The sequence below is a fragment of the Agrilus planipennis genome, unplaced genomic scaffold (assembly GCF_000699045.2).
Source record: "Agrilus planipennis isolate EAB-ADULT unplaced genomic scaffold, Apla_2.0 scaffold96, whole genome shotgun sequence".
In the NCBI taxonomy this organism is placed as follows: domain Eukaryota; kingdom Metazoa; phylum Arthropoda; class Insecta; order Coleoptera; family Buprestidae; genus Agrilus; species Agrilus planipennis.
In genome coordinates, this window is record NW_020438968.1 from 673,120 (window position 1) to 697,055 (window position 23,936).

Below are 23,936 nucleotides of genomic sequence, written 5' to 3' on the forward strand. Positions count from 1 at the left end.
TAAAAATGCACAGGGTACATACATATAAATCGATAAAACAATTTTAAAACATGCAAAAATTATAAATTTACAAATTTGTTAATTATCACCACCTATTCCTTTTGCTATGATTGTTGTTCCTTCTGATATTTATACACTTTTTATCTAAAAAGTGAACCATGTCCTAAAAGTGGTTCATGTTATTAACATAATTGATGGTAATTTATAAAAAATATATTATTAAAACACCAACCTCAATATTATATTTATATCCCTGCTCTTGCAAAGAAGTACATAAAGATTCCAGTTGCAATGGTTCATATAACAAAATGCTTTCTTTGATTTGTGGATTGCATGAAATAAAATTAAACCAGGCTATATGTAAAGGTACAGCACAAGTGGCGAGTTTTGACGATGATCGTTTTCTTTCAATGATTATTGTATCTTCCCTAATAAGCAACAAAAATATACAATAAGAAAACAAAATCTGTAAATAATTTATAAATTCATTATAATAATAACTTCAAAAAGAGAAAAATAAAGGTTTATTAAATTGATGAAAGAATCAGATTGATTGAATCAGAATATAGAAAAGTAAAAAGCTACACCTCACTTTTCTGAAATTAAATCTCCAACGATTTCTATACTTTTGGCTTTACAAGTGCTACTGGAATTATTCTCTTTTACTTTCTTTATTATCCCCTCTTCATTTTCAGCAGCATATCCTGTTGGAATTTAAGTTATTTTGAAATACAAATTTGTTTAGTAGCGCACATTTACGAAGCAGTAGTTATAAAAATAAATCTATTATATAAGAAATGTTAACAAAGCAAACATTAAAGCATTAAATTTGCTTTTAATATAATAAATAATAAAGTAGTGTTTAATTCTATCATTTGATAAATAAACATCTAAATGACTTGCCTGAAAATTCATCATTAATGTGTAAAACTGGATGTGTGGATTCATAGATATACTTCAAAAACTCTATGCCTCTTTTCCTTTTCAAAGGCTTCAAACCAAACTTGTCTAGTTCTTTATGTATTTCTGGAGAGTCAAGATCTTCATAATCAATCATTGGAGTAACATTATCTACTTTTATTGCTACTTGTTGTTTAGGTGTTCGAAATGATATAGAACAGTTCTCTTCATTTCGTTTACCAACTTGAAAATTATCTTGCAATATGTCGTTATTAAAATTACTTGAATAAGTTGGTTTAACTTCATTAGAAGAAATAATATTCTCTATTTGTTTTCCTGTTTTTTCCATTAATGTATTTTTACCATGAATTATTTGTACTAAATTATCTCCACACTGAAGTAGTTTTAGATGCTCAGAAATATTATTTTCATTTTTGGTGGTAATTTCTAAACTTTCATAATTACTTGTTAAGAAAGAGTTTGCTGATTTTGCCTTTCCATTCTTTTTAACTGAAATTATTGGTAAATGATCCTCATCTTCACTTGAAATCTCAACTTTTTTCTGACTATTTGAATTACCGCAATTAATTTCAATTGGTGGATAATAGTCGAAATCTTTTTCCACATTTGAATAAACAGAACATTCCGAGTTTGTTTTAAAAGCAATACCTTCTGTTACATCTACATTATCCTCCTCAATATCAAACACAATATTGCAGGGTCCTTCTGAAAATTGAATATTATTTTGAAAACTTTTGTCTATGTTATTCAAATTAATTGAAGTAATTTCACCATCTTTGACATAGTCAGTGTTACACCTGAAGTTCAATCCATCTTCTTGATTTTTTGTTAATTTGTTATATGAATTCCTTTTATCCGTAGTTTTGCTATTTTGTTTGCTAGTTAGTTGTTCTGCATTAACACTTCCTAAACTATCTAGATTAGTTACATCTTTAGATGGTTCATACATTGCTTCCTCAGTAACAATTTGTGTGGAATTTAAATAATTATTCAAACATATAGTACTATCATGGTTTAGAATTTTCATTACATACTCAGTGACATTAAAAGACTTTTCTAACTGACTATCAGAAGGACAAATAGAGTATGCCTGTTCCTCATTTTCATTTCTATGTATAAAATCGATTCTACTGCTATTTTCAGAAGATGTATTACTCTCATGACAGTTATTTTCAATTCTATTAGGAAGAGATAAGCTTTCTTCATCTGATTCAAATAAATCAGGAGATGTACATCTAGTGTCCTGCACATCTACATTTTCCCTCTTTACTTTAGTTTTAGAATCAAAATTATCAATAAATGTAGTTTTATCCTTAGAAAAAACATTAGCTGCTTTGATTACTTCATTATCTTCCATAGGGGGTATAACTTTTCCATCAAAAATAATTTTCTCAGGAGTTGGTGACCTATCCCTTCCTGGTATAGTTCTCCAGTCTCTAAGATAACGATCAACCTTTTCTTTTTTTGGCAAAATGCCAATTTTTTCAACACAGAAATTTGTTAATTCCACATGATTAAACAGTTTGTTTTCTTTGCAGTAAAACTGAGATAACATTTTAGAATACAGATTTCCAGTTTTGAATTGTTTATTTCCATTAATATTTCTGTTTTGTTCTGTAAGTATAGTATCAATTTTACTTGCAATTATTCTATTTCTATCTTCTTCTGTCCGTAGAAATAAAGTGGGTGTTATAAATTTAAACTTTCCATGCTTTTTATGTTCTTGTTGTAAACTAACATCAGACTTTACATTTGAACTTCTTAAATATGATGTTTCAAATCCAAATTTTTTAAGATTGGTCCTCAGTGCCAAAACGTTTTCTTCAGACTGAGTACAATTAATTGAAAGTATTTCATCTTCATCTCCACTAGTCTGAAGAGATTTTGATAAAGTTAATGCAAGATCAGTATGTTCTGAATCAAAGTCATCACACCTTTTAATTGACACGCCATAATTTTTTACTAAATTTGTCTTTTGAATTCGTCTCTTTCTCTTTGAAACAGTTTTGGACTTACCCGAAAGTTTCGATAAGGTTTTCACTTTATTACGTACATGCTTTTTAAAATCATTTTCTTCATTGTAAGAACTATTTATATCCCAGTTAAAGTTTGTATTCTTTATTATATTCTTATATGGAGAATTAAATGAAGTATTCTGATCTTCGTTTTTACTAGAACCTGACTGCAAAAACATTTAGAATGCAGCATTTAATATTTAAGTGCAAATTCAATTAAATTAATAATGACTTTTAAATATTTAACTCATAGGTTATTTAACACCTTAAACTTGGCTCTGCTTGAACTATCCTTAGACATCCTTGAACACTTGAATATGAACACAAAACACAACACAAATTTATTTTTTGCATGGTGTCATTATCTATGACACAGTCCCATTGAAATTTAATAACAGATATTCTAGATAATAGATATACAAAGGGTAATGTAATGTAATTTTATATCTGCAATCTATGAGAGTAGTGTAGAAGTTGAATGGCGGCAATTATGCGCTCCCGACTGACCACTCTGGAATATAGAAATAAATTAATTAAACACGACTTTAATATGATTTTAGTGTTAAACTGGTATTGAACAGTTCACCGGATTAATTATGAATACATGTATATCTGTGTTGGTCGCTGAAACCATTCCTTCCCGTTGTTTTTAGGACTTGAAAAAAATTAGATAAAACCAAACCAAACCCATATCTAAACGATTCTATCGAAGTATTTGTTCCTTTTAAGTTTACACTACAGAAATTTATAGTGATCGCAGTAGTCTATTATTTTGAAAATGGTTTTCACATATGAAGATTGGAAAACCAAACCTACAAAGGAGTCCAATCTTCACATGTAATAACATCAATGCAAATTTGAAAGCAAGTAAAAGTTGTAAGTCTTTCTCACGATCAAACGGTTTCCACATTTTAAAATAACAGTCCAATCGTAAATACATTTAATCAATGACAAAATATTGGCGCTAGCCCTTTTACCTTCAAGCTACAGATATTATTTATTATGATTTATATCAATTTATAAAATACTTATTCAGGATTTAAAACCCATGAATTTAGTACTTTATTTAATCGCGATTGTGGCCTTGGCTTTTCTTCCTGCTTCTCCTTTTCTTCAAGATTCTTTTTCACCTTCTCAATTATCATGTCCATAGAAGGCCCCGAGGAGTTCATTTTAAAAATATCAATCCGCTGACGCATTTCTGGAGAGAAATCAAATTTTCCTTCTGGTATGCTGTATTTTAACTTTCGTGTTTGAGGCCATAACCTTAATAAGACACTTTTTTACTTTTGAAAATTGAATTTAATAATTTAATACATACTCCCATAAATACCAAATTACTCCAGATAAACCAACCAAGCCAAGAAAATAAAAATTTCGAGTTGTGTGCAATGGTGTACCACGAGTTTGTCTCGGTTTTCTAAATCTTTCGTCAATATTTCGATCCATTTAACCTGAAAATGAAATGGGTTATTTTAAAAATGATTTATGATGTTTATTTTGTGAAGCAAATCGCCGTAATTTAAACAAAAAACGCATATCACCTAATTATTAGTTATCAAAATTATTCAAATTTCACACAGTACTCTATTTAAATCATGTTTAGATTATGTAAGCTGCAGAAAACATAGACATAGATGACATCATGATCACATACAATAATCACATAGACAAGGTAAAACAGGAATAAAGCATAGCAGTGAAAAACATAATATGAACAATGGAAACTATTTTTAAAATTACATATTTATTTATATGAACTAAATACAACCCAATTTAAACCATTGACAAGATATGAGCGAGGTCTTTTGCTGACTGTTGAACGGAGCGTATCATATTGATTACCATAATAAATTTTCAAGTTAACGAGTCCCCAAACACAAATGTAATTTTATACAGAATATTATTTCACGAAGAAGCAGATATGTGTAATGATTACACCCTTATTGTTCTACTGATATAAATTGATTTCATTAAATGTATAGAAGGGTGAAAAAGTGAATAGTACCTACAGTTTGTTTAATTCATTATATAAACTTCATTTTTTATATTACTCTACACAAATTTACGTGAATAAATAATAAACAGTTCTAACTGCAACATGCTACATTAAAACAAAACTATTTCCAAAAATTTTGAAACATTGTTTCAAAATCTCCTGGGCGTCAGACAACTCCTTACATGGTTGTAAATTAGAAAGTTTTTCTATTTTTTTAATCATATTAGGAATAACATTATTTGCAATTATGATATCTCCTCCTTGGAGTGCAGAGATATCTTCAATGGTAACTTGCAATTCCACTCCAACTTTCTTTAAGTTGTGGTATAATGGCCAATTATAAATACACGCCAAACATTCGCAGTTAAAATAGTATTGTTTTAATAAGATTGTTTTTCTTTCTTCCTTTGGCATTAAACAATGATGATAACTAAAATTATTGAAACATAAATTTCAGTTTTAAGTCATCAATTTAACTATTCAAATGTTATAATGTATTTAATTTATTGTGTAAATTACTACTTAGTACTAGTGTTTAATTAATCCCAAAATATTAGATCAGAAGTTGTATTTTATTATAACTTACCCATAGTTGTCAAAAAGTTGCTCTCCTTTTACAATAGGCATTAATGCTCTTAAAACAATATCAGAACCATAACAAATACGAACAATATTTGGTGAACAAGCATGGTTTAATAAACTCATAAAACTGTAAACACCACAGCCAATTTCAATTGTATCAGACTTTCCATTGCTTATTTGCAGTTCTGAAATCTCATGAAAATTTGAGGGGGCTGTCTGTATGTGTAATAGCAAAAGTTCTTGAAACATTTTCTCTCCAGTTTCCTTGTCTAGCATATCTTCAAAAAATGAAGTATGACTTTCCATTAGACCACAAATTATAGCTGCAATTACTGCTCTTTCAAATAAGTCATTTGTTTGTCGTTTCTCTGTATTAGCAACTAAATTGTGAACTTCTTCGTAACAAGCAGATTTATAATAGTGATTTTGTTGGGAAATCTTCTTCTGAAAAGAACCAACAAATTTATAATCATTTCTTGCTACAATGCTGATTCTAAGAGCCACCAAAGTTAATTTATTAACATCTAAACGATTAAGTATATGTAATATTGGACACTCGTACTTGTGAAACGATTGCCAGGCATTTTCTTTACAACTCAATGAACAAAACAATGCCAAGTTGCAGTGAGCACAGGGAATGAGGTTCATGTTACGTTTTACACAATTGTGGCAATGTGTATAGTAAAAATCTTGCAGTAAAATTTTTGCATAAGGTTTTTCAACAGCTAAAACTTCTCCAGGTACTATGTCTGTTTCTGCTACTACATACCTTCCATATCTTTCTGAGTAATTTATTGATATCCTTTCAGATGCACAATCTATCATTTCATTTCTAAATTCTAATGGTGGCAGTTCGGAATAAAATTGACTTGATTTCTGCTGTTTCAAAAACAGATCACACTTTTCCTTTCTGAGCAAAATTTTTTGTAAAATATTTTCTGGGTAATTATTCTCTAAAGCAAAACTGATATCCTGAAACAGTTGCAAAAAAACATTTTTAGTGTATCTAATTACTGAATTTAAATTATTAAAAAAGATACAACAAAGCTATACAACAGTACAACATTAGTGGTTTGCTTAAATTTAAACCGACTAATTATTAATTAAGTACGTACTGTTGTTCTGTTATATCATAAAAAATAAAATATTTGCTTAATGAATGTCTACTTACATTTAGACATTCTTTATAGAGACCTTTTTGGAACAGTACAGCAGATCTATTAGCAAAAGCAAGCCCAAGGCATTCACTTTTTTCTTTAGAATGGGAAATACTTTTTGTATACATTTCCCAAGCATCATTGTCTTTTTTAACTTTAAATAATTCATTCCCCCTTTCTCTGAATTTTAATGCTATTTTTTCATCCTTTGTTGATATAGCAAAGTTTTCCACTTTAATTTTATATTTATCTAATAATGCTTTTGCAAATTTAACACGGGCGTAATTTGATGTCAACGTATTGAAATCATGGCAAATAATTTTAATATTGTTGCTTCCCAGTAAAATTTGGCATAAACGTGCATGATGCTCATAAATATCTCCTGGTTGCTCCATGACTTCGTCAATATTATTCCACATAAAACAACTCTACTTCTTACATATTAAATAAAAGAATAAATAGATACCTATAACTAAGTTTCATAAACTATTTCAATGATAATAAACTTCCATCATGTACAAAAATAATATTTATTAGGCTTACTTATTATTAGTACATTAGTAGTATGATTACTACCATAGATAATAGATATACAAAGGGTAATCATAATACATATACATAGGTTAGGTCATACAAAATAGATATACAAAGGGTAAGATCAAATTTTGGACTGAATTTTGATCGTATCTATGATTTTGATATATTCAATTCATAATCTATGAAGGCAGCAAAAAGGATAATTTTTTGATCTGTGGATGGCAATAAACTATTCTACCATTACTTTCTTATTTTGCCGTTTCCGGGAATTCAATTCAGTTTTTAACTGATTTCTCATCAATTATGTTTATTAGTTTAATCTAGTGGTCGATTGATGGAATGAACAATAATTGTTAAGGAGTTTATCACAAAAAACAACGTTATTTAATTTTTTTCATTTTGAGATAAGTTGAGCAAAATTGTTTTTTCATAAATGTTCTGAGCTATTTTATTCGGACAAGCATATGAATAATTATTAAGTATCTGAAATTCTTACTTCATATAAATTAAGGATGATAATTTGCTGATTAGCAAAACATATCTAGGCCCGATTGGACCTCGCGAGGCCAAAGGGCGAGTAACGAAATTGTGAACTAGACCAGCACACATTAGGGTAAAGATTGGCAAAGATTCCCATATTATCTTATTTGTTCAGTTTATTTTCGTTCTATACATAATAAAATTTATAAATACACTAAATAAATTAGATTTACCATAAGCATGACTATCAGCAACAAGATAGCAAGTCCACGTGTATTAAAAAATACGTATAGGCTCGTCTGTGTCACCGCTACTGTAGCCGCAGCGATTTAACTTGTAGTTGTAGTTCGATCGTGTGTAAACCCTCATTAGTGTTTTCATTTTTACTCACAATATTTTACCTGCTAATAATTGTTAAATTTATATTGTTAGTTAAGATATCAAAATGCTTCCCAGTTGTGCGAGAAATATTAACAAACCAACAATAAGTTGTAAAGTAAGTATAAGATACAAGGTGTAGTAGTGACCCTTTAAAAGCAAGGTTAAATAGAGGTCCGTAACATCAGAAGTAATTTTATTAATATGAGGAGATTTTTAAATGTAATAAACACATATTTATTTTTAAATTTGTATTTATTATTTTTTTTACTCTACAGAAGGTGTTACAGCTTATCAATGGCACCAAAAATAATTATGCAACAGAAGTAAAGTGTGAAACAAAGGTAAATAGTTAATATTTGATAATTACACTATTTAAAACATGAATTTTTAGCCATATAAACTACATAAACTAGATACTCCTCCAAGTGCATCTACTACATTGAGTAGAGAAGATGCCTTAAAATATTATAGAGAAATGCAGGTAGTTCGTAGAATGGAAGCTTCTGCCAACAATCTTTACAAAACAAAACTCATTCGTGGTTTCTGTCATTTATATTCAGGCCAGGTAATTAATTAATCGTTTTCATTAAATAAAAAAACAAATAAATTATTCTCATATGATAACAGATTTTTAAAATATAATTTATTTTACAGGAAGCTGTAGCTGTAGGAATTAAGGCAGCTCTTAGATCCCATGATGCAGTAATAACTGCTTATCGTGATCATGGTTGGGCTTATCTTATGGGAGCAAGTGTTGTTGAAGTTCTTACTGAATTAACTGGAAGAAAAAGTGGTTGTGCAAGAGGCAAAGGAGGTTCAATGCATATGTATACAGACAACTTTTATGGAGGCAATGGTATTGTTGGAGCACAGGTGAATGATAGTTATTCACACAAAAAGAAAGAAATACTGCTCTTTGAAAATACCTAAATTCTTGAGGAATTTGAAAGTATTAAATGAAATAAAATATAATACGAATTAAGTATTTGAAATTTAAAGGATCACCAAAAATATATATACATAGGGCTAGTGAACTAAGCATGTTGAAAATAAAACTAATATTAAGTTGAAGAAAGAACATTTAAATTATAAACACAATTTGACATAAGTTTTATCTGGAGATACTCTTAGACTAGTTTTGCAGACTTTTAAACTTAATTTTATCTGTATTTTATAAATATGTATAGGTACCACTTGGGGCTGGCATAGCGTTTGCTTTAAAATATAAAGGGACAGATGGAGTATGTTTTGCACTGTATGGTGATGGTGCTGCCAATCAAGGCCAAGTGTTTGAAACTTACAATATGGCTAAATTATGGAACTTGCCTTGTATATTTGTGTGTGAAAATAATGGTTATGGTATGATATTTATTACATTGCTTTTTATTCCCAGACTACAGAATTTTATCTTACTTATAGGTATGGGAACGTCTGCTCAGAGAGCTGCTGCTAACACTGCCTTTTATACCCGAGGTGACTATGTACCTGGCTTGTGGGTAGATGGTATGGATGTAGTGACAGTACGAGAAGCGGCTAGATACGCAATTGATTATTGCAAAAGTGGCAAGGGACCTCTTGTCATAGAAGCTGCGACATACAGGTGTGCAGCTGTTTCTATTCATATCAATAAAATACTAATACTTTTTAGAAAATAGAAAGACGTGAAATACTGTACCGGCCTATGTTGCATACTAGCTGGTTATTGATGTGTGCTATGTATAATATAGAAATTAACTAATATTTCAAATAGGTACATATCTTAAAACTAATACACAATCGTTTTAACAAAACTCTCAGTAATAGTTTGTAATTAAAATCAGTTTATTTATTTATTTCTTTTAATGCTAAAAAAATTCTATAAGACTTATCATATGTGGACTAAGTAACGTGTTTTGTAGATATTTTGGTCATTCTATGTCTGATCCGGGAACAAGTTATAGAACAAGAGAAGAAATTCAAGAGGTAAGACAGAAAAGGGACCCAATTACTCATTTTCAGGAATTGACAACGAACGCAGGTCTTCTTTCCGAGAACGAAATAAAAGTAAATATAAAATGAAATTGAAATAGGACTTTGCGACGTTAATACTAATTCTATTGTAGGAAATTAACGCTGACGTAAAGAAAGAAGTTGATGAAGCCACCGAAATTTCTAAGACGGATTCGTCTATAGGATTAGACGAATTAGCTACTGATATTTATGCAAATAATTTAGAACCACAAATACGAAACACGACGCCTTTTAATCCATTAACGCATAATCGGTTAGGAAAAGCAGTTAATTTGGAATAGATGGTAAACTCAATACGTTTATTATCATTTTCAACAATTTATTTGTTATCGTTTATTTAGACTTGCATCGGCTTGTTTCGTAATTACGCATTTTTAGAACTTTGTGAATATTGAATGTAAATAGAAAATTGTTTTGTTTTCATAAATAAAACTTTTACCAATTGTTTTTGTTTCAAATGTATGTACTTGTTAATTTTCCCAGTCATAGGGGAGTTAATGCAATGGGCCCGAAAAACAAAATCGTTATCGAAATTTGAAAATCACAACAGCATTGCAACATGATTTGGAGATGTGTGTGTGTGTCAATTTGATAGTTATCTTCATATACACTGCTAAATTGTCACCCTCGTTCTCCTAAACCTAACGTTATGTAAAAATTATTTGAAAATAAATTGGCTATAAATCGATCTGAAATCGTTTGAAATGCTTATCGAGGAAATACGAAAAAAGAATAAATTTTCAAACCCCTCTTGTGAAATAAACTTATAATAGTGATTTACCAGTTGATTTTCACTATAAGAATATTTATTGTCACAGAAGAGTGCATTAAAAAATTAAATTTATTTTTTCTTTTCCTTCGAAAAATAAGCATTCGCAAATATTTTGTACTGCATATTCAGAATTCACAAACGGTTCCCGATCGATTGAGTTCCTAGAATCTATTTTGCAATTAATTTAGGAAAATGTTAGCTAATAGTAAGTTTTTAATTAATAAATTTAATCCAGTCAGAAAAAGGTATCAATCATCAATCAAACATTATATACAATTTTATTTATACATTTATAAGATTGCTAATAAGTCTATAAATGCGTTATTCTCCCAGGACTGAGCCTAATGCACTCTGTCGTTATATTTAAAAACTAAGGGATGTTCCAATTAAACATCAGTACACTACGGCAATATGCGATGTGGCGATGAGGCCATAAATTATTGAGGTGCATTCTGTAGCTCTGCATTGGTGAATCATAGATAATAACATGATCATAGTAATGCCATTGAAAAATTTTGTATTATTTGTAATAATAAAATTACTAATAATTAATATAAAAATAAACCCCGCTTACCATAATAGTTCAATCTTCAGGTACAAATGGCACGCAATCAATTGACGTCAATTAAATTATCATATCTTCAGTAGTTTTTGAATAAATTGACATATAATTTCCACCCGCATTCCTTTTTTCTAAGAGAACTAATACAAGCACAATTATGATACTTCCATATTTAGAACCCGCAAACGACGCACAATTTATTGGTGAAGTGTAATTGGAGGATTATTTATATCGGGTGCTAAATTCACACGACTGAATTCTGCCTATGCGTTGTGAATATCACAAATAAGTCCAGCTGTCTATGGTGAATACCAAAAAATTTGACGTTTAGGGTAAAGTATCTATGAGATAAAGTATGGTTATTTCTTACCATTCGTACTGAATAAACCACAATAAGCATACGTGTAAGTTCACTTAGTTGTTTCGGCTTTTAATTGCTGCATTATGGCGAGATTAGATTCAGTAGTATCAAAGTTTTATAAAGAGTATGTTACAAAAACTCCGAAAAAATTGAAAATAATAGATGCTTACTTGTTTTACATCCTCTTAACTGGAATTATTCAATTTGTTTATTGCTTATTGGTAGGAACGTTTCCGTTCAATTCTTTCCTTAGCGGATTTATTTCAAGTGTTAGTTCTTTTATACTTGCAGGTGAGTATCATTCGTAAAATTAAATTCATTTGTATAGAATTGTTATTACAGTTTGTTTACGTCTCCAAGTTAATCCAGAAAACAAAAATGAATTTTATGGAATCAGCCCTGAAAGAGGTTTTGCAGATTTCTTATTTGCACACATTGTATTACATCTTGTTGTAATGAATTTTATAGGTTAAGAAAATAATCATTGTTAACATTAACACTTCAATAAAAATTGTAATACCTGATGTAAATAAATCCTTAAGTGAAGAAACTTTGAAAAATTACAGTTTATTAGTGTGCTTTTACAATTCCAAAGCCCAAATAAAAATAAAATATCTACACACCTGCTCTGCAGAATAACTTAACTTCATTCTGATTATAATGAACCTTTTTTTCAACAATGCTTTAATTTACAAAATATATTACCTTAAAAATATTTCATTGTTAAAATTTATGATTAAAAATGTACATTAGTTCACCATTAATAAATTTTGTATTATTAAAAGCTTAGCTAAGGTCCTGAGCCTATTACATGAAGTCATCATAGTCAACATAGTCATCAACATAAGCTGAGTACTGATTGAGCTGAAATTAATACAGAAAAGTCAAAAGTTACAATAACGAGAATATTTAAAGTTTTTGAAAATTATTGAAACCCATTTTACTTTTTTTTTAATGCAAAACTATACACTTACATTGTTATCATCAACTCGAAGTTTGGCTTTGACTTTGCTTTTCTTCTTTATTTTGTCTCCTTTTTCAATTTTCTGTTTCTCCAGGTATAAGTTATCTATTGTTGTTTTTATTTTTTTCAAGTCGTTAGATGTAACTGCAAATAATTACAAAAGAATCGAATTATGAAAAAGTAATTTACCATATAACTTACGGGTTGCACAAATATTTCTTATTATATTTTCAGCAAATCCTGGAAACTCCTCATTTTTACTAAAAGGTTGTAGTTTTTTAGAGAGAGCTTCAGATAATTCATCAAATTCTTCTTTGTTATTTGGAAACATACTGTCTATTGAACCTGAGTTTTTATCACTATCTCCAAATGTAGTTTCTAAAGCAACAATTAGATCAGATTCCTTTTGACGACGTAACCTTTCTTCTGGCGAAATTTCCTCTTCTTCTTCCTGCATCTGTCTTGCTCTCTTTTCTATTTCTTCTTTTCTTAGTCTCTAATTCAGAGTAATTAAAACACTTACAAAGATTTTTTTTTAAATATATAATAGTATAACAATAGTTTACCTCTTTTTCTGCTACTATATCTTGTAGTTTTTTCTTTTTTAGTTTTGGTTTTTCTTCCACCTTTGCAGGTTCTTCTTCCTTTTTTTCTTTTTCTTCATCTTCATCCTCCCAATTGTCCTGAAATAACAACTTATAGAAATCTATATGGGCATTCAATCACGTAGTTCAGTTAGGATAGATAAAATAACATATTTATACATTTTTGATATTATTTAGCTGTACCTATCTGCTGTTACAAAGTATTCATAATTGAAATATCATAACTATATTATGTTAACTTTCTAAAAATATATTCTTAAATATGACAAAATTGATACAAATACACATTTCTTCAAAATAAGGAATAACTTACTTTCACATCGTCATCTTCATCTTCACCTTCCCATTTGTTAGCTGATGGTACAGCTGGTACTGTCAATTGGGGCTCAAAATTGTCATCATCTAAAAATAAGTAAGTTTGAAAATGGAAACAAATGATTGCAGTGATTCTACACATACCCCAATCTGTCATTTTGTAGTAAATTCAGATCAAAATTACACGACGGTATTAGTTAAACTATATCTTCACGTGTTTCTTCCAATTGCCTTGAAAATCACCACAAGATGCCACTAATTGCTAATTATACTGGTGTCGTTCTAGACCATATACTTCTAGACTATTCTATAAGTATCGTAAATACACAAATATCATTGACAAATACTCAAGTCTATCCTTTTTGCAAAAATAATATTTGTTCGCACAATATTTTCAAAATTTTGATACTTTAACGCAAGAATATTAATACTTAACATATCCATCGCACTTGACACTTAGAGGGTAACCAGGATAATAGTGGGGGGCTATGGTGGGGAGTTTAATTAAAATCAAATATTATTATTCCTAGAACATGAGGCGTGCTCAAATAACTGCAAAATGTTTTATAAATATTTATAGGGAGTTTTTGAAATGTAACTGTTTTACTGTTTGTTTTTCCTTGATTGAAAAACATTGCTAAATTTAAAGAGTGTTATCGTTTGACACATCAGTAGAAAAATATGTTACTTAAAAGAGGCAGTACTAATAATTCATTGGTCAGTTTAGCAAATTGTTTATGGGAATACGTAGTTTTATAATACTGCAAATAATTTTGAAATATTGTGAAATTAAGCGACTTTTTCAACATATTTTACTTCGATTTTATTTAAAGAGTGCATTTTATGTAGTTTCGTTTAGTAGTTTAGTAAACGGTTAGTTGATAGAATTCAACCAAAACTACACAACGGCAACGCGACGTTAAAGGGTTGCAGATACGGCAAGCGGCAATCGACATCGAGGTTACGAAGTGGAATTTGCCATTATTTATCTGTGTGCCATTACGAAGTTGCAAATGGTTGCGTGCGAAGAATAAAGTTGCACCCATTATACTAAATGGAGAGGCAAGTGAATTACAATTTATTTTGTGTGTTTAGTAAGAGGAGGTTTTAGTAAAAAAAAAAACAGAACATGGCTATTGGTGGAACAAGAGTCGTTCAAATTACTAATATCGCCCCTCAAGCGACGAAAGACCAAATGCAAACATTATTTGGATATTTAGGAAAAATTGAAGATATTAGGCTATATCCAACAATTAGAGATGTTTCTTGTCCTGTTCAGTCTAGAATTTGTTACGTAAAATTTGTTGATACCAGTACTGTGGGTATTGCACAGCACATGACAAATACTGTTTTTATTGATAGAGCATTAATTGTAATTCCTGTACAAAATGGTGAAATTCCAGATGAATATTATGCTTTGGAGATGACTAAAAATGGGACTATTGTACCAGGTTTGTGTCCATCTGAACCTAATTTACCACCAAATGTTGTGAATAATGCTCAGATTTATGAAGGACAGCAGGTTATTATTACATATGATCCAAAACTTGAATCAAATGGGTTACCTCCCTATCCTCCTCTTCCTGCCAATTATGATAGTAGAAAAATTGAAGAAACAAGACGTACTGTACTGGTTCAAAGTTTAGATTCTTCCATTTCATCAGAAGACATTATTAACTTCTTTTCTTCTGTTGCTGAAGTAAAATACATGAGATATTGTTCTCGAACATCTGACGGTAGTACAAATATGCTGGTAGAACTATGTGAACAACCACAAGTTGTGGAAGCATTGAAACTTAGTGGGAAGGAGTTGAAAGGAAAAGTTATTAAAATTGTACATGCCACACAATCAATAATTAAACCTCAAGCAAAAAGTAATGAAGCAGCTCAAAAAGAAATAGAAGAAGCGATGTCAAGAGTCAAGGAAGCCCAAAATTTAATTTCAGCAACTATTGATCCTGTTATTGGTATGTTGTCCAAAGATAAGCGTAGTTCAAGAAGATCTAGGTCTCGGTCACGAGGCCGCTATAGAAGATCTTCAAGATCAAGATCTCGTTCAAGGAGACGGTCAAGATCACGTCGTCGTTCTCGGTCACGGTCTCGAGATCGCAGACATCGTTCAAAATCACGGTCTCGAAGAAGATCACGATCACGTTCTCGACGTCGATCTCGTTCTAGAAGGCGTTCAAGATCTAGGCGGTCTCGATCACATCGTTCTCGATCTAGAAGATCTAAATCACGCAAATCCCGATCAAAATCAAGGACCAGGAGACGTCGATCTAGAGACAGAATTCGTAGATCTCGTGATCGTTCTAGAGATCGTGATAAGCCGGAAGTACCAAAAGATAGGGAACGATCACGGGACAAAGAAAATGCAAAATCAAAAGAGAAAGAAAGATCACGCGAGTCGCGTGAAAAACGAAGCGATAAAGAGAACAGCACTGATGTGGAGGATAAAAGGTCATTAAAAAGACGATCACGATCACGTTCAAAAAGATCTAAATCACGTGAAAGAAAAAGAAGTAAATCAAAGGAAAGAAGAAGATCGCGATCAAGAGGAAGTAGACGAAGATCTCCAACACCGAAAAGTTCGAAGAAACGAAGTCGATCTAGAAGTCGAGAGAAAAGAGAAAAAAAAGAAAAAAGGGAATCCAAAAGAGAACGTTCTAGATCCAGATCGAAATTTTCCAGAAATTACGATGAAGAAGAGAAGGGCTACGATGAGAAAAATCGAAAACGTTCATCAGAAGAAGCTCGAGAGTCTTCTGATAACCCAACTGAAAAAGAATCATCTGAAAAATCTGACAACATGGACATCTCAAATTCTCCTTGATTTTATTTACTTACGTGACTAATTAAATATGTAATTGTAGTATGTAAAATATGAAATAAGCGTTACAAAAGTAACATTGTAACAGTTATAGAGTGAAATGCAATTGATGTTTAATTAAAAAAGTCATTTTTTTATTACTTTAATACAAAATTGATAAAATTTAATTTTTAATTATAGTAAGTACTGTAGCATATACCTATAAAAATAAAAACTGAAGAACTACTCAACAATTTCATTTAAATTAAGTAATACTCTGTAATTGATAAAGCAATCCTTTTTGTAATCTTTATTTTGAAGTAATTTTATAAAATGTGTACTGTAAATCTTTAACGTAAACGTTTAACAAAATTATTTACAGATTTAATGTACAAAATAACACTAAGCATTCTGCTTATTTTTATTAAAATTGTTGTATTTCATCTTTTTTCTGTACTTTTTAGGATTAATTCCGTATGCGACTAATCTAGCATTGGAAATCCCATCTTGTTGCATTTCATAATCTTGCTTATTTTTGTTGTAGCTACTGAGCTTTGTTTTCTTGTGGTGATTTTGTCGTATATTACTCTTATAACTTTCTTGTATATTTTCACTTTTCATAAGTATTTCAGTTTCATTCATAGAATCCAGATGTGGTTTTTGTTTTTTTTTCTTTGTGCTAGTAGAATTTCCAGAACTTAGTTCTAAATTTTTGTCGTTTAGTTCATTGTTTTCTGTCAAGGATGTATTTTCTCTTAGTTTTGTACTAGCAGATGTAGACTTTTTTTTACGCTTCTTTTTTTCAGCAGGTGCAGGTTTTTGTATTTTTTTTTCCGTGTGGTTTTCGTTACTAACTTCTTCATGTTTCCTTTTTCTTAGAAGCAAATTACCGGTCTCGTTGGTATCTTCAGTTTTTTCGTCATTTTTTGTATACAAACTTGGCAATATTTTTCTTTTAAGATTTTCATCTTTTGCTTTTCTTTCATACACGATTTTGTCATATTTTTCTACGTGTTCTGGACGATACTGCACGGTTTTTTTTAATGAACACCAGCGATTTAACTCTTTGTCGTTTGCTAAGAGAATCTATAATAAAAACAAGGCTACATAATTTATGTTTATTTTGGAGAATGTTAGGAATTGCATTTATCCAAAGTAAGTAATTAATGGATTTACTCTATTATAATTTATCTTTTTTCTTATCTAATACAACAGTAGAGATAAACGAAACAAATATTAATTAAATACGCATATCAGTCATAGACTAGCAATATTAGAAGAAATGTTTGTGCTCCTTTCTTCCCCCAAAAACACATATATAGGAGTTAATCGTAAGTGAAGTAAAAGAGATTGAAGTGCGCTTTGTTTTGTAAATTAAAGATAAACGTGAAACTATCCTGTTAATTATCTTATCATGCAGGAAGTTTCAAAACAACGAAACTGAAATTAATTATCAAGGTTGCAGTTTGACCAGAAACTCCCTGAGGAACTGCTGAATTATTCGTTTGTACTCCGTTCAGTTGAAAAACATAAGTGCAATACGTATTTTTATAATAGAATAGTGCGCAAAGATTTATCAAGCACATAAAGATAAGAATAATGGTATTAGTGACGCTGCATGTTTACAATTTTTGATCTACCCAGGTGAAACTGAATACTTTTACACCCTATTGTTAATAATACCAATAAGCAATAATAACCTTAGAAGATACATTGCTATCGACACAGTTAGTTATTTATCAATATCTACAGAAGAAAATGAACAAGTTACTAACCACGTTTTTAATTTGTTTGTGTTTGTGTACCATAATAAAGGGGCAAGTTTGTGAAAAAGGAAGGCAATCCTATTTGTTTAAAACGTTCGTAATGTCGTGTAAAAACATTCGTGATCAGTTTCCGAATACGACATCCGTTGCATCGTCAATTTCCTGTGAAAATTGCGACATACCAACATTTACAGAAGATGTAGTTGTAACTTTCAATGGGGGTATATTCGACGTGAGTAATAGCCACATCAAGAACATAACTGAAAACGCATTCAAAAATTTTGGAAATGCCGTTCAAAAGTTGATATTTGCAAACAATCAAATTTCATACATAGCTCCACATGTTTTTGATAAGTTTAATAATTTGGAAGACTTGAATTTACATAATAATAGTTTAAGTAACGTTCTTCCAGGGGTGTTTGAAAATTTAACGATCGGCGTGTTTGATTTGTCCAATAATAACATAAGTGATGTAACTAATTTTATTAGGAAAATTAAAGTTCGAAAACTGGATTTATCCAACAATAAATTAACACAAATTTCTATTAATATGTTCAATGATACCTCTTTTTGGGTTGCAAGTCCATATAGAGCGATATTTCATGAACTCAACATAGGAAATAATCAGATTGAATCAATTCAGCCTGGTAGCTTTAAATTTGGTGATGGTAATTCTTTGAGGGTTTTGTATTTACAAAACAATAAAATTACCGTCATTTTAAATAATACATTTTCCTTGCAAAATGAACTGAAAAATTTGATACTTAACTCAAATCAGATCAATTCATTAGAAACAGACAGTTTCAATAATTTACCAAAATTAATAATGTTGGATTTGGCTAAGAACAAACTTGCTACTCTTCCTTTTGGCGTTTTTTCTAAGTTGGGGAATTTAGAAACCCTGAATCTAGAATCTAACCAATTAAGCAAGTTGGATCCTTCTCTATTTTCTGGACTAGTACGTTTGAATAGACTCCATCTTGCTCACAATAAACTGACTCAATTTAGTCCCACCACCATCTTTCCTCTAGGGAAATTAACGTATTTAGATGTAAGTGACAATAGGCTGAGAGAACTCGATTTAAAGGCTATCTACTCACATCAAACTCGTCTTAGCACACTAATAATAAACGATAATTTTTGGTCATGTTCCAAATTAGTTGCAATGTATAAAGTTATGAACGCAAAGTGGGGTGGTTTTCATGATCCAGCTAAGCATTTTGACGTTCCAAACTTGCACGGTATTGCTTGCTCTCGTGTTGAATTGGATTATGATGAAAATTTGACATTTGCCGAGTTTATGAACATAATTTCTCAGGATCGCGTGTTTGAAGACATTTATGACTCGAGAATTAATGGCGATGCTGAAACAACCCAAGTATCTCTCGATCATCTTTACATTCAAATAACCGGAATGTTTTGGATGTTCCTTTCAATCACTATCATGTGTACAGTATTCTTTGTTCATTTTGTTATTGTAACTGTTAAATCTAACAAAATAATTGCTAACAAGTTGAACTTTAGTTATTCACGAGCTCAAGATGAAAATGTTCAACTCATGTAAATAGAGGATAATTTAAATACTAAGCATTTTGAACTAATTTAGTTTTATGTAAATGTTAAATAATGGAAGCTGTAATTTTTAAAATAAAGTTTTTTTTTTTCGTATTCCATTCTTTTAAAAAATAGTGAATAGTTTTAAAAGCATTCCATGTTTGAAATTTAGTAATGAAAACAAATTTATTTTTAAGTAAAAAATATNTATTTAAATAAAAAATAAATGTTTTATATTGAACACCTTTATAGTGTTAAATTATATTTGTAAAATTTAATCACTGTACTGCTACAGTGCACACTAAACCTTGACTTGCACCCGTTCTTTGTGTTAAGCTTTGAAATATTGGTGAGATTCGCAACTTAGTCAATTTATCGAGCTTTTGGTTTATTCTATTAACTTTTTTCCAAAAGACTTTCGAATTTTTGGTCTTGTTTAGTTTAGAAAGGCAGCTGATAAGAGATTACATTTAACGAACCAAATGCACACATTATCATACACTATGATTAAGTGTTAATTGCTGACTAACTTAGAAAAAAACATATCTTTGAATTACAAAATAGAATAAGCCAAAAGTTAAATAAGTTAATTAAAAATATTTTCTTTACCAAATTAAAATATGAAAATGCACTTACTTCTTCAACTGTAAGTCCAAAATTATTGGGTACGACTTCTCTGTATTTAAACCGGCAAGGAAGATTATCAATTATGTCTTCGCAATCCAATTTATAATACTCGTCCAAATATTGAGCAAAAGTTTTATCACTTGGATCAAAAACTGGCTTCGGCTGACTAACTACCTTTGCAAATTTTGACTTACGTTTTCGTTTCCTTTTTAGTTTAGTATTTTCAATAAGGTTTCGTTGATTCCCTTCATTAGAATTGTAATCGCAATCCATCTGCAAATTATAGAAATATTAATTCAGTTTTAAACGTAAAATGAAAATAAAAAGCATACAATGAAATCATCGTCTTCACAATGCGGCTCATGACCTTCATCTTCAGCGTCATCACCTTGCCATCGGTCCCAGTTTTCTATTTCTAAAAGGCAAATTGAGGAAAATTGATTATATTTTAAATGATTTTTTAATTATGAGTCGGGATTAAACCGTCATATGTAAACCATGTACATGAAATTTGATTTTAATCAAAAATGCTAAGTAGTAAATAAACATGTATCGGAAAATGCAGAGCGCTACAGCATCTTAAACCATTTAAGGTAAATGTAGAGCAAAAATTCAACTGAAGCAAGTGGTTGCTTCAAAATTATTGCTCAGAAACGTACCTACGAGAACTCTGTGGAACTAATTTTAATCTCATAATTTAATATTATTATTTATATTTTCAAAATATGCTATTCATTCATGATATGCATAACGGCTATCTGCTTTCAAAGTATTGTTCACATTGCTCTAACAATACTAATTGTAAAGACCATTTTCAGATGCTGCTGGAAAGGCATTTTAACAAAGTGTTAGGTACAAGTGAAGTAAAAGTTACGACACCCTGTTTGAAGTGACCTTCAGATATTGTAATGGCCAAAGTAATCAAAGATCAAACCAAAGGAAATACACGACCACGACAACAGCCAATTTGTTCAGCGAAGGGGTAGTAAATTGCACATCCTCCAAGTGCTGTAAATTAATTTTTGTGTTCTTCTATAATGTTGAAAGGGTGATGTAGTGTTCTTAGAAACCATTTACAGATGCATGTTTATGTGATTTTTTTCCTTAGCATCATATTTAATATGCATGGTTTACATAGGTATGTCGGTTTAATCCCGTCTCGCCATGTATATAATATATAAAAATGATTTAATTAGAAATATCAACTTTTCAAAGCATTACATTTAAGTTTATACTTATATTACTATAAATAACTGGTAGCACAGAAAAATAAAAATAAATTTTACCAAGTTCCNACAGTACAATGTTTAATAGTAATCTAATAAAGTGTTATTTTTCATGTTATTTCTGTAGAACGTGAAATAGAAAGACAAGATCCTTGCTTAAAATACATTAAACCCGATTTCATTATTTCCCGTTATTTCTTTAAGCATTTCGATCTTTTCTTCTATTTCTCTCTTTTTAAGTGCCTTTAACTGTTTGATTTCCTCCATTTTTTGCATCTTTTCCTTCTTCTTTCTTTCTTTAACTTCCTCCCTTTTCATTTTCCGTTTGTCATCTTTTCTTCTTAAAGAACTTTCCATAGTTCGTGGATAACGTTTCAACTGTAGATATTTTAGATTCATTAAATTGGTACTAAAAGAACAAATAATAAACAATTTACAAATTCCTGGTCAGGTTCTTCAAAACGAAAATTATATTTGTTTTCAAATTCTTCTTGTTCAGTTATTGCATTTTCATCTTCTGATAAACCTTCATCTGAATCATGTATTATTTCGTCATATGTAGGAATGTAACCATTTTCTTCGTCATCATTAAATCTGAAGTATGCTTACTTTAAACAAAAGTGCATCCATTAGCAAAAAAGTTAGATACCTGTTTTTTAAAATGTAATCTCGTAAAAATTTTTCTTTTTCATCAAGATTAGGATCATTCCAAAAATCTTTTAATGGTTGTAGTTGATTTTCAATACTTTTATCCTCTAAATGCTGTTTTTGACCAGCAAGCCATAATTTATAATCCTCTTCTTCTTTAGTTTTCTCTTCTTCTGTTTTTAATCTCTGTTTAAATAAACCACCCCAGTTATTATCTTTATCACTTCCAGGGATGTTTTCTAAAGCATCTTTTAACTCATTTTTTATCTGTTCTTGTTCTTCACAAATAGTCAAAGATCTGTAATCATCAAAATTTTATTTAAAATAGTTGCAGAAGTTAATAATAGAAAAAAAAATATTCTCTTTGAGTACTGGTTTGCACTCCCAATTAAACGCTCTACTTGCGATATTTATTTAATTAATGATGTAGATAATTTTAAACCTCTCTTACAATACATTTGTTTTGTCATCATCTTCATCACTTAACTGCCCTGAGTTCTCCATTATTAATTTCCTTTCGTAGTCTTTAAGATACATTGGCTGTTTTCCTTTTTCCTTGGATGACCTCAATGTTGTTTCCACATTTTCAAAGAATTTAGTGTTCTCATCATAAACAGATGGATCCTTAGTTTTTAAGCAAGACAGTGCTTTTAAAAATTCAATTTCAAATTCATTGTTAACTTCGATATCTTCTTCTTCAGATGAACTGGTTGATTCATAATCACTCACTGCCTCTTCACCGTACTTCGTTTTCACTAAAATTTTATATATTTAAAGCTAATGAAAATTTAAAAAATGGTTATAAACATGCATTTATGTAGTTCTTCTTTTTTACGCCATTTGTTATAGTTTTTAGCGTATTCATTATTTGTTTGAAGTGAAACTTTCCCATCACCATTTTCATCAAATAAACCAAGCATTTTCTTGTGACTTCAATTGTATAAGCATAGACTATGTATAAGTTCTTTACAAGTACATTACAACAACCATAATATCTGCATAACAGCCAAACCAAAAATGTCGAATGACATAGGCAATAGGTCCAATGATGTCCATTATTGATGTTGATCATAGTACTATAGACAACATGTCGATAAAATAAGGTTAACTACCATAGATAACTACCACGGAAGTGTTTCCTATATAGCTAGATCGTGTTTATAAAATTTTCAAAAGAATGATCCGACCATTTGTAGATTCATAAAATATGTTTATTTATTCATTCTATTTTATTTTAGCTATTAATCGACAAGAGTTCTGCTACTAAAATAAATAAATAATTAAGGTACAAGTTAAGGGTAAGAAAAGATAATACAAAGTAAGTCATGTCATGTTCTTAATTTTGTACTGGGAGAGGGGGTGGAATCCAATTAGGCATTTATGTTTTGCCACTTGGGGGGAAGGAAGGGGTTAATGTTTGCGTTACGTAACGATTATAAAATTTATTTAAAATTAAATTATTGGAAAATGAAAATTCATTTTTTAATTAAAGCTTAGTAAAACTCTTACTGGCGTTACGTTATAGAGGGGTTAGGTGAAGGGGTTAGATTACCCGCCACATATATGTTCGCTCCCTGTTTTGGTCCCAGTAAGGGGAGGAGTGGGAGGTAAAAAATTGGGGTGAATGTATTTATGTGGTAGGCAT

General features: G+C 30.2%; 9 protein-coding genes across 13 annotated transcripts; 4 read left to right on the forward strand and 5 right to left on the reverse strand.

The window, feature by feature from the left end:
- Nucleotides 1-5: 5 nt before the first annotated feature.
- On the reverse strand, nt 6-3,305 carry LOC108734456 (structure-specific endonuclease subunit SLX4). Of its 3 annotated transcripts, XM_018466033.1 has the most exons (5): nt 1,693-3,305; nt 904-1,626; nt 593-704; nt 233-428; nt 6-163 (listed from the first exon to the last, which is right to left on the reverse strand). In XM_018466033.1, the coding sequence occupies exons 1-5, from the start codon at nt 3,113-3,115 to the stop codon at nt 86-88; spliced, it is 2,532 nt and encodes an 843-aa protein (XP_018321535.1). In that variant the 5' UTR covers nt 3,116-3,305; the 3' UTR covers nt 6-85. The 3 variants fall into 3 exon arrangements, with proteins under 3 accessions (XP_018321535.1, XP_018321534.1, XP_018321536.1); XM_018466032.1 differs by having other exon boundaries at nt 7-163; nt 904-3,303; XM_018466034.2 differs by lacking the exon at nt 6-163 and having other exon boundaries at nt 337-428; nt 588-704; nt 904-3,297.
- Nucleotides 3,306-3,861: 556 nt separating this feature from the next.
- Nucleotides 3,862-7,253, reverse strand: LOC108734457 (SET and MYND domain-containing protein 4). 2 transcript variants are annotated; one of them, XR_001937378.2, is made up of 5 exons: nt 6,689-7,252; nt 5,522-6,489; nt 4,680-5,365; nt 4,258-4,390; nt 3,862-4,202 (listed from the first exon to the last, which is right to left on the reverse strand). XR_001937378.2 is itself a non-coding variant. In XM_018466036.1 (3 exons), the coding sequence occupies exons 1-3, from the start codon at nt 7,091-7,093 to the stop codon at nt 5,898-5,900; spliced, it is 879 nt and encodes a 292-aa protein (XP_018321538.1). In that variant the 5' UTR covers nt 7,094-7,253; the 3' UTR covers nt 5,804-5,897. The 2 variants fall into 2 exon arrangements, 1 of the variants encoding a protein (XP_018321538.1); XM_018466036.1 differs by lacking the exons at nt 3,862-4,202; nt 4,258-4,390; nt 4,680-5,365 and having other exon boundaries at nt 5,804-5,961; nt 6,080-6,489; nt 6,689-7,253.
- A 318-nt stretch (nt 7,254-7,571) lies between these two features.
- On the forward strand, nt 7,572-10,525 carry LOC108734458 (probable pyruvate dehydrogenase E1 component subunit alpha, mitochondrial). 2 transcript variants are annotated; one of them, XM_018466037.2, is made up of 8 exons: nt 7,572-8,187; nt 8,348-8,413; nt 8,464-8,637; nt 8,727-8,945; nt 9,260-9,431; nt 9,492-9,672; nt 9,971-10,115; nt 10,175-10,525. In XM_018466037.2, the coding sequence occupies exons 1-8, from the start codon at nt 8,137-8,139 to the stop codon at nt 10,361-10,363; spliced, it is 1,197 nt and encodes a 398-aa protein (XP_018321539.1). In that variant the 5' UTR covers nt 7,572-8,136; the 3' UTR covers nt 10,364-10,525. The 2 variants fall into 2 exon arrangements, with proteins under 2 accessions (XP_018321539.1, XP_018321540.1); XM_018466038.2 differs by lacking the exon at nt 7,572-8,187 and adding an exon at nt 8,194-8,291.
- Nucleotides 10,526-11,773: 1,248 nt separating this feature from the next.
- LOC108734454 (dolichyl-diphosphooligosaccharide--protein glycosyltransferase subunit DAD1) lies at nt 11,774-12,340 on the forward strand. Its single transcript, XM_018466031.2, has 2 exons — nt 11,774-12,068; nt 12,120-12,340. Exons 1-2 carry the CDS (start codon nt 11,861-11,863, stop codon nt 12,248-12,250), a joined length of 339 nt encoding a protein of 112 aa, XP_018321533.1. The 5' UTR covers nt 11,774-11,860; the 3' UTR covers nt 12,251-12,340.
- Nucleotides 12,326-14,156, reverse strand: LOC108734453 (eukaryotic translation initiation factor 3 subunit J). The gene is made up of 6 exons (XM_018466030.2): nt 13,806-14,156; nt 13,660-13,748; nt 13,308-13,424; nt 12,943-13,237; nt 12,752-12,885; nt 12,326-12,641 (listed from the first exon to the last, which is right to left on the reverse strand). Exons 1-6 carry the CDS (start codon nt 13,816-13,818, stop codon nt 12,585-12,587), a joined length of 705 nt encoding a protein of 234 aa, XP_018321532.1. The 5' UTR covers nt 13,819-14,156; the 3' UTR covers nt 12,326-12,584.
- Nucleotides 14,157-14,277: 121 nt separating this feature from the next.
- On the forward strand, nt 14,278-16,667 carry LOC108734451 (probable splicing factor, arginine/serine-rich 7). The gene has a single exon (XM_018466028.2). It carries the CDS (start codon nt 14,791-14,793, stop codon nt 16,492-16,494), a length of 1,704 nt encoding a protein of 567 aa, XP_018321530.1. The 5' UTR covers nt 14,278-14,790; the 3' UTR covers nt 16,495-16,667.
- A 100-nt stretch (nt 16,668-16,767) lies between these two features.
- On the reverse strand, nt 16,768-20,874 carry LOC112904671 (protein KRI1 homolog). Its single transcript, XM_025975322.1, has 3 exons — nt 20,750-20,874; nt 20,427-20,690; nt 16,768-17,556 (listed from the first exon to the last, which is right to left on the reverse strand). Exons 2-3 carry the CDS (start codon nt 20,688-20,690, stop codon nt 16,873-16,875), a joined length of 948 nt encoding a protein of 315 aa, XP_025831107.1. The 5' UTR covers nt 20,750-20,874; the 3' UTR covers nt 16,768-16,872.
- On the forward strand, nt 17,589-19,904 carry LOC108734452 (leucine-rich repeat-containing protein 15-like). Its single transcript, XM_018466029.2, has one exon. The coding sequence runs from the start codon at nt 18,229-18,231 to the stop codon at nt 19,798-19,800; it is 1,572 nt and encodes a 523-aa protein (XP_018321531.1). The 5' UTR covers nt 17,589-18,228; the 3' UTR covers nt 19,801-19,904.
- A 925-nt stretch (nt 20,875-21,799) lies between the features above and the next one.
- LOC108734410 (protein KRI1 homolog) lies at nt 21,800-23,354 on the reverse strand. Its single transcript, XM_025975342.1, has 5 exons — nt 23,103-23,354; nt 22,743-23,046; nt 22,293-22,589; nt 22,081-22,237; nt 21,800-22,021 (listed from the first exon to the last, which is right to left on the reverse strand). Exons 1-5 carry the CDS (start codon nt 23,209-23,211, stop codon nt 21,800-21,802), a joined length of 1,089 nt encoding a protein of 362 aa, XP_025831127.1. The 5' UTR covers nt 23,212-23,354.
- Between the last annotated feature and the right edge of the window lie 582 nt (nt 23,355-23,936).

Bases quoted from the DNA above. Each gene is read 5' to 3' on its own strand.
- LOC108734456 (XM_018466032.1), bottom strand. From the start codon at position 3,115: ATGTTTTTGCAGTCAGGTTCTAGTAAAAACGAAGATCAGAATACTTCA. The intron at 429-592 runs GTGAGGTGTAGC...GTTGCTTATTAG, and splicing joins GGAGATTTAATTTCAGAAAA to GGAAGATACAATAATCATTG. The intron at 164-232 runs GTTGGTGTTTTA...AACCACTTTTAG, and splicing joins GATATAAATATAATATTGAG to GACATGGTTCACTTTTTAGA.
- LOC108734457 (XM_018466036.1), bottom strand. From the start codon at position 7,093: ATGTGGAATAATATTGACGAAGTCATGGAGCAACCAGGAGATATTTAT. The intron at 6,490-6,688 runs GTAAGTAGACAT...CAACTGTTTCAG, and splicing joins TCTATAAAGAATGTCTAAAT to GATATCAGTTTTGCTTTAGA. The intron at 5,962-6,079 runs GTACGAGTGTCC...GGTTCTTTTCAG, and splicing joins GCCTGGCAATCGTTTCACAA to AAGAAGATTTCCCAACAAAA.
- LOC108734458 (XM_018466037.2), top strand. From the start codon at position 8,137: ATGCTTCCCAGTTGTGCGAGAAATATTAACAAACCAACAATAAGTTGT. The intron at 8,188-8,347 runs GTAAGTATAAGA...TTTACTCTACAG, and splicing joins AACCAACAATAAGTTGTAAA to AAGGTGTTACAGCTTATCAA. The intron at 9,673-9,970 runs GTGTGCAGCTGT...CGTGTTTTGTAG, and splicing joins ATAGAAGCTGCGACATACAG to ATATTTTGGTCATTCTATGT.
- LOC108734454 (XM_018466031.2), top strand. From the start codon at position 11,861: ATGGCGAGATTAGATTCAGTAGTATCAAAGTTTTATAAAGAGTATGTT. The intron at 12,069-12,119 runs GTGAGTATCATT...TTGTTATTACAG, and splicing joins TAGTTCTTTTATACTTGCAG to TTTGTTTACGTCTCCAAGTT.
- LOC108734453 (XM_018466030.2), bottom strand. The intron at 13,425-13,659 runs GTAAGTTATTCC...TTGTTATTTCAG, and splicing joins ATGAAGATGACGATGTGAAA to GACAATTGGGAGGATGAAGA. The intron at 12,642-12,751 runs GTAAGTGTATAG...TATTAATTTCAG, and splicing joins TTCGAGTTGATGATAACAAT to CTCAATCAGTACTCAGCTTA.
- LOC108734451 (XM_018466028.2), top strand. From the start codon at position 14,791: ATGGCTATTGGTGGAACAAGAGTCGTTCAAATTACTAATATCGCCCCT.
- LOC108734452 (XM_018466029.2), top strand. From the start codon at position 18,229: ATGAACAAGTTACTAACCACGTTTTTAATTTGTTTGTGTTTGTGTACC.
- LOC112904671 (XM_025975322.1), bottom strand. From the start codon at position 20,690: ATGGATTGCGATTACAATTCTAATGAAGGGAATCAACGAAACCTTATT. The intron at 17,557-20,426 runs GTAAGTGCATTT...TTTTTATTATAG, and splicing joins TTGGACTTACAGTTGAAGAA to ATTCTCTTAGCAAACGACAA.
- LOC108734410 (XM_025975342.1), bottom strand. From the start codon at position 23,211: ATGCTTGGTTTATTTGATGAAAATGGTGATGGGAAAGTTTCACTTCAA. The intron at 22,590-22,742 runs GTAAGAGAGGTT...TGATGATTACAG, and splicing joins GATGACAAAACAAATGTATT to ATCTTTGACTATTTGTGAAG. The intron at 22,022-22,080 runs GTAAATTGTTTA...AAATATCTACAG, and splicing joins AAGAACCTGACCAGGAATTT to TTGAAACGTTATCCACGAAC.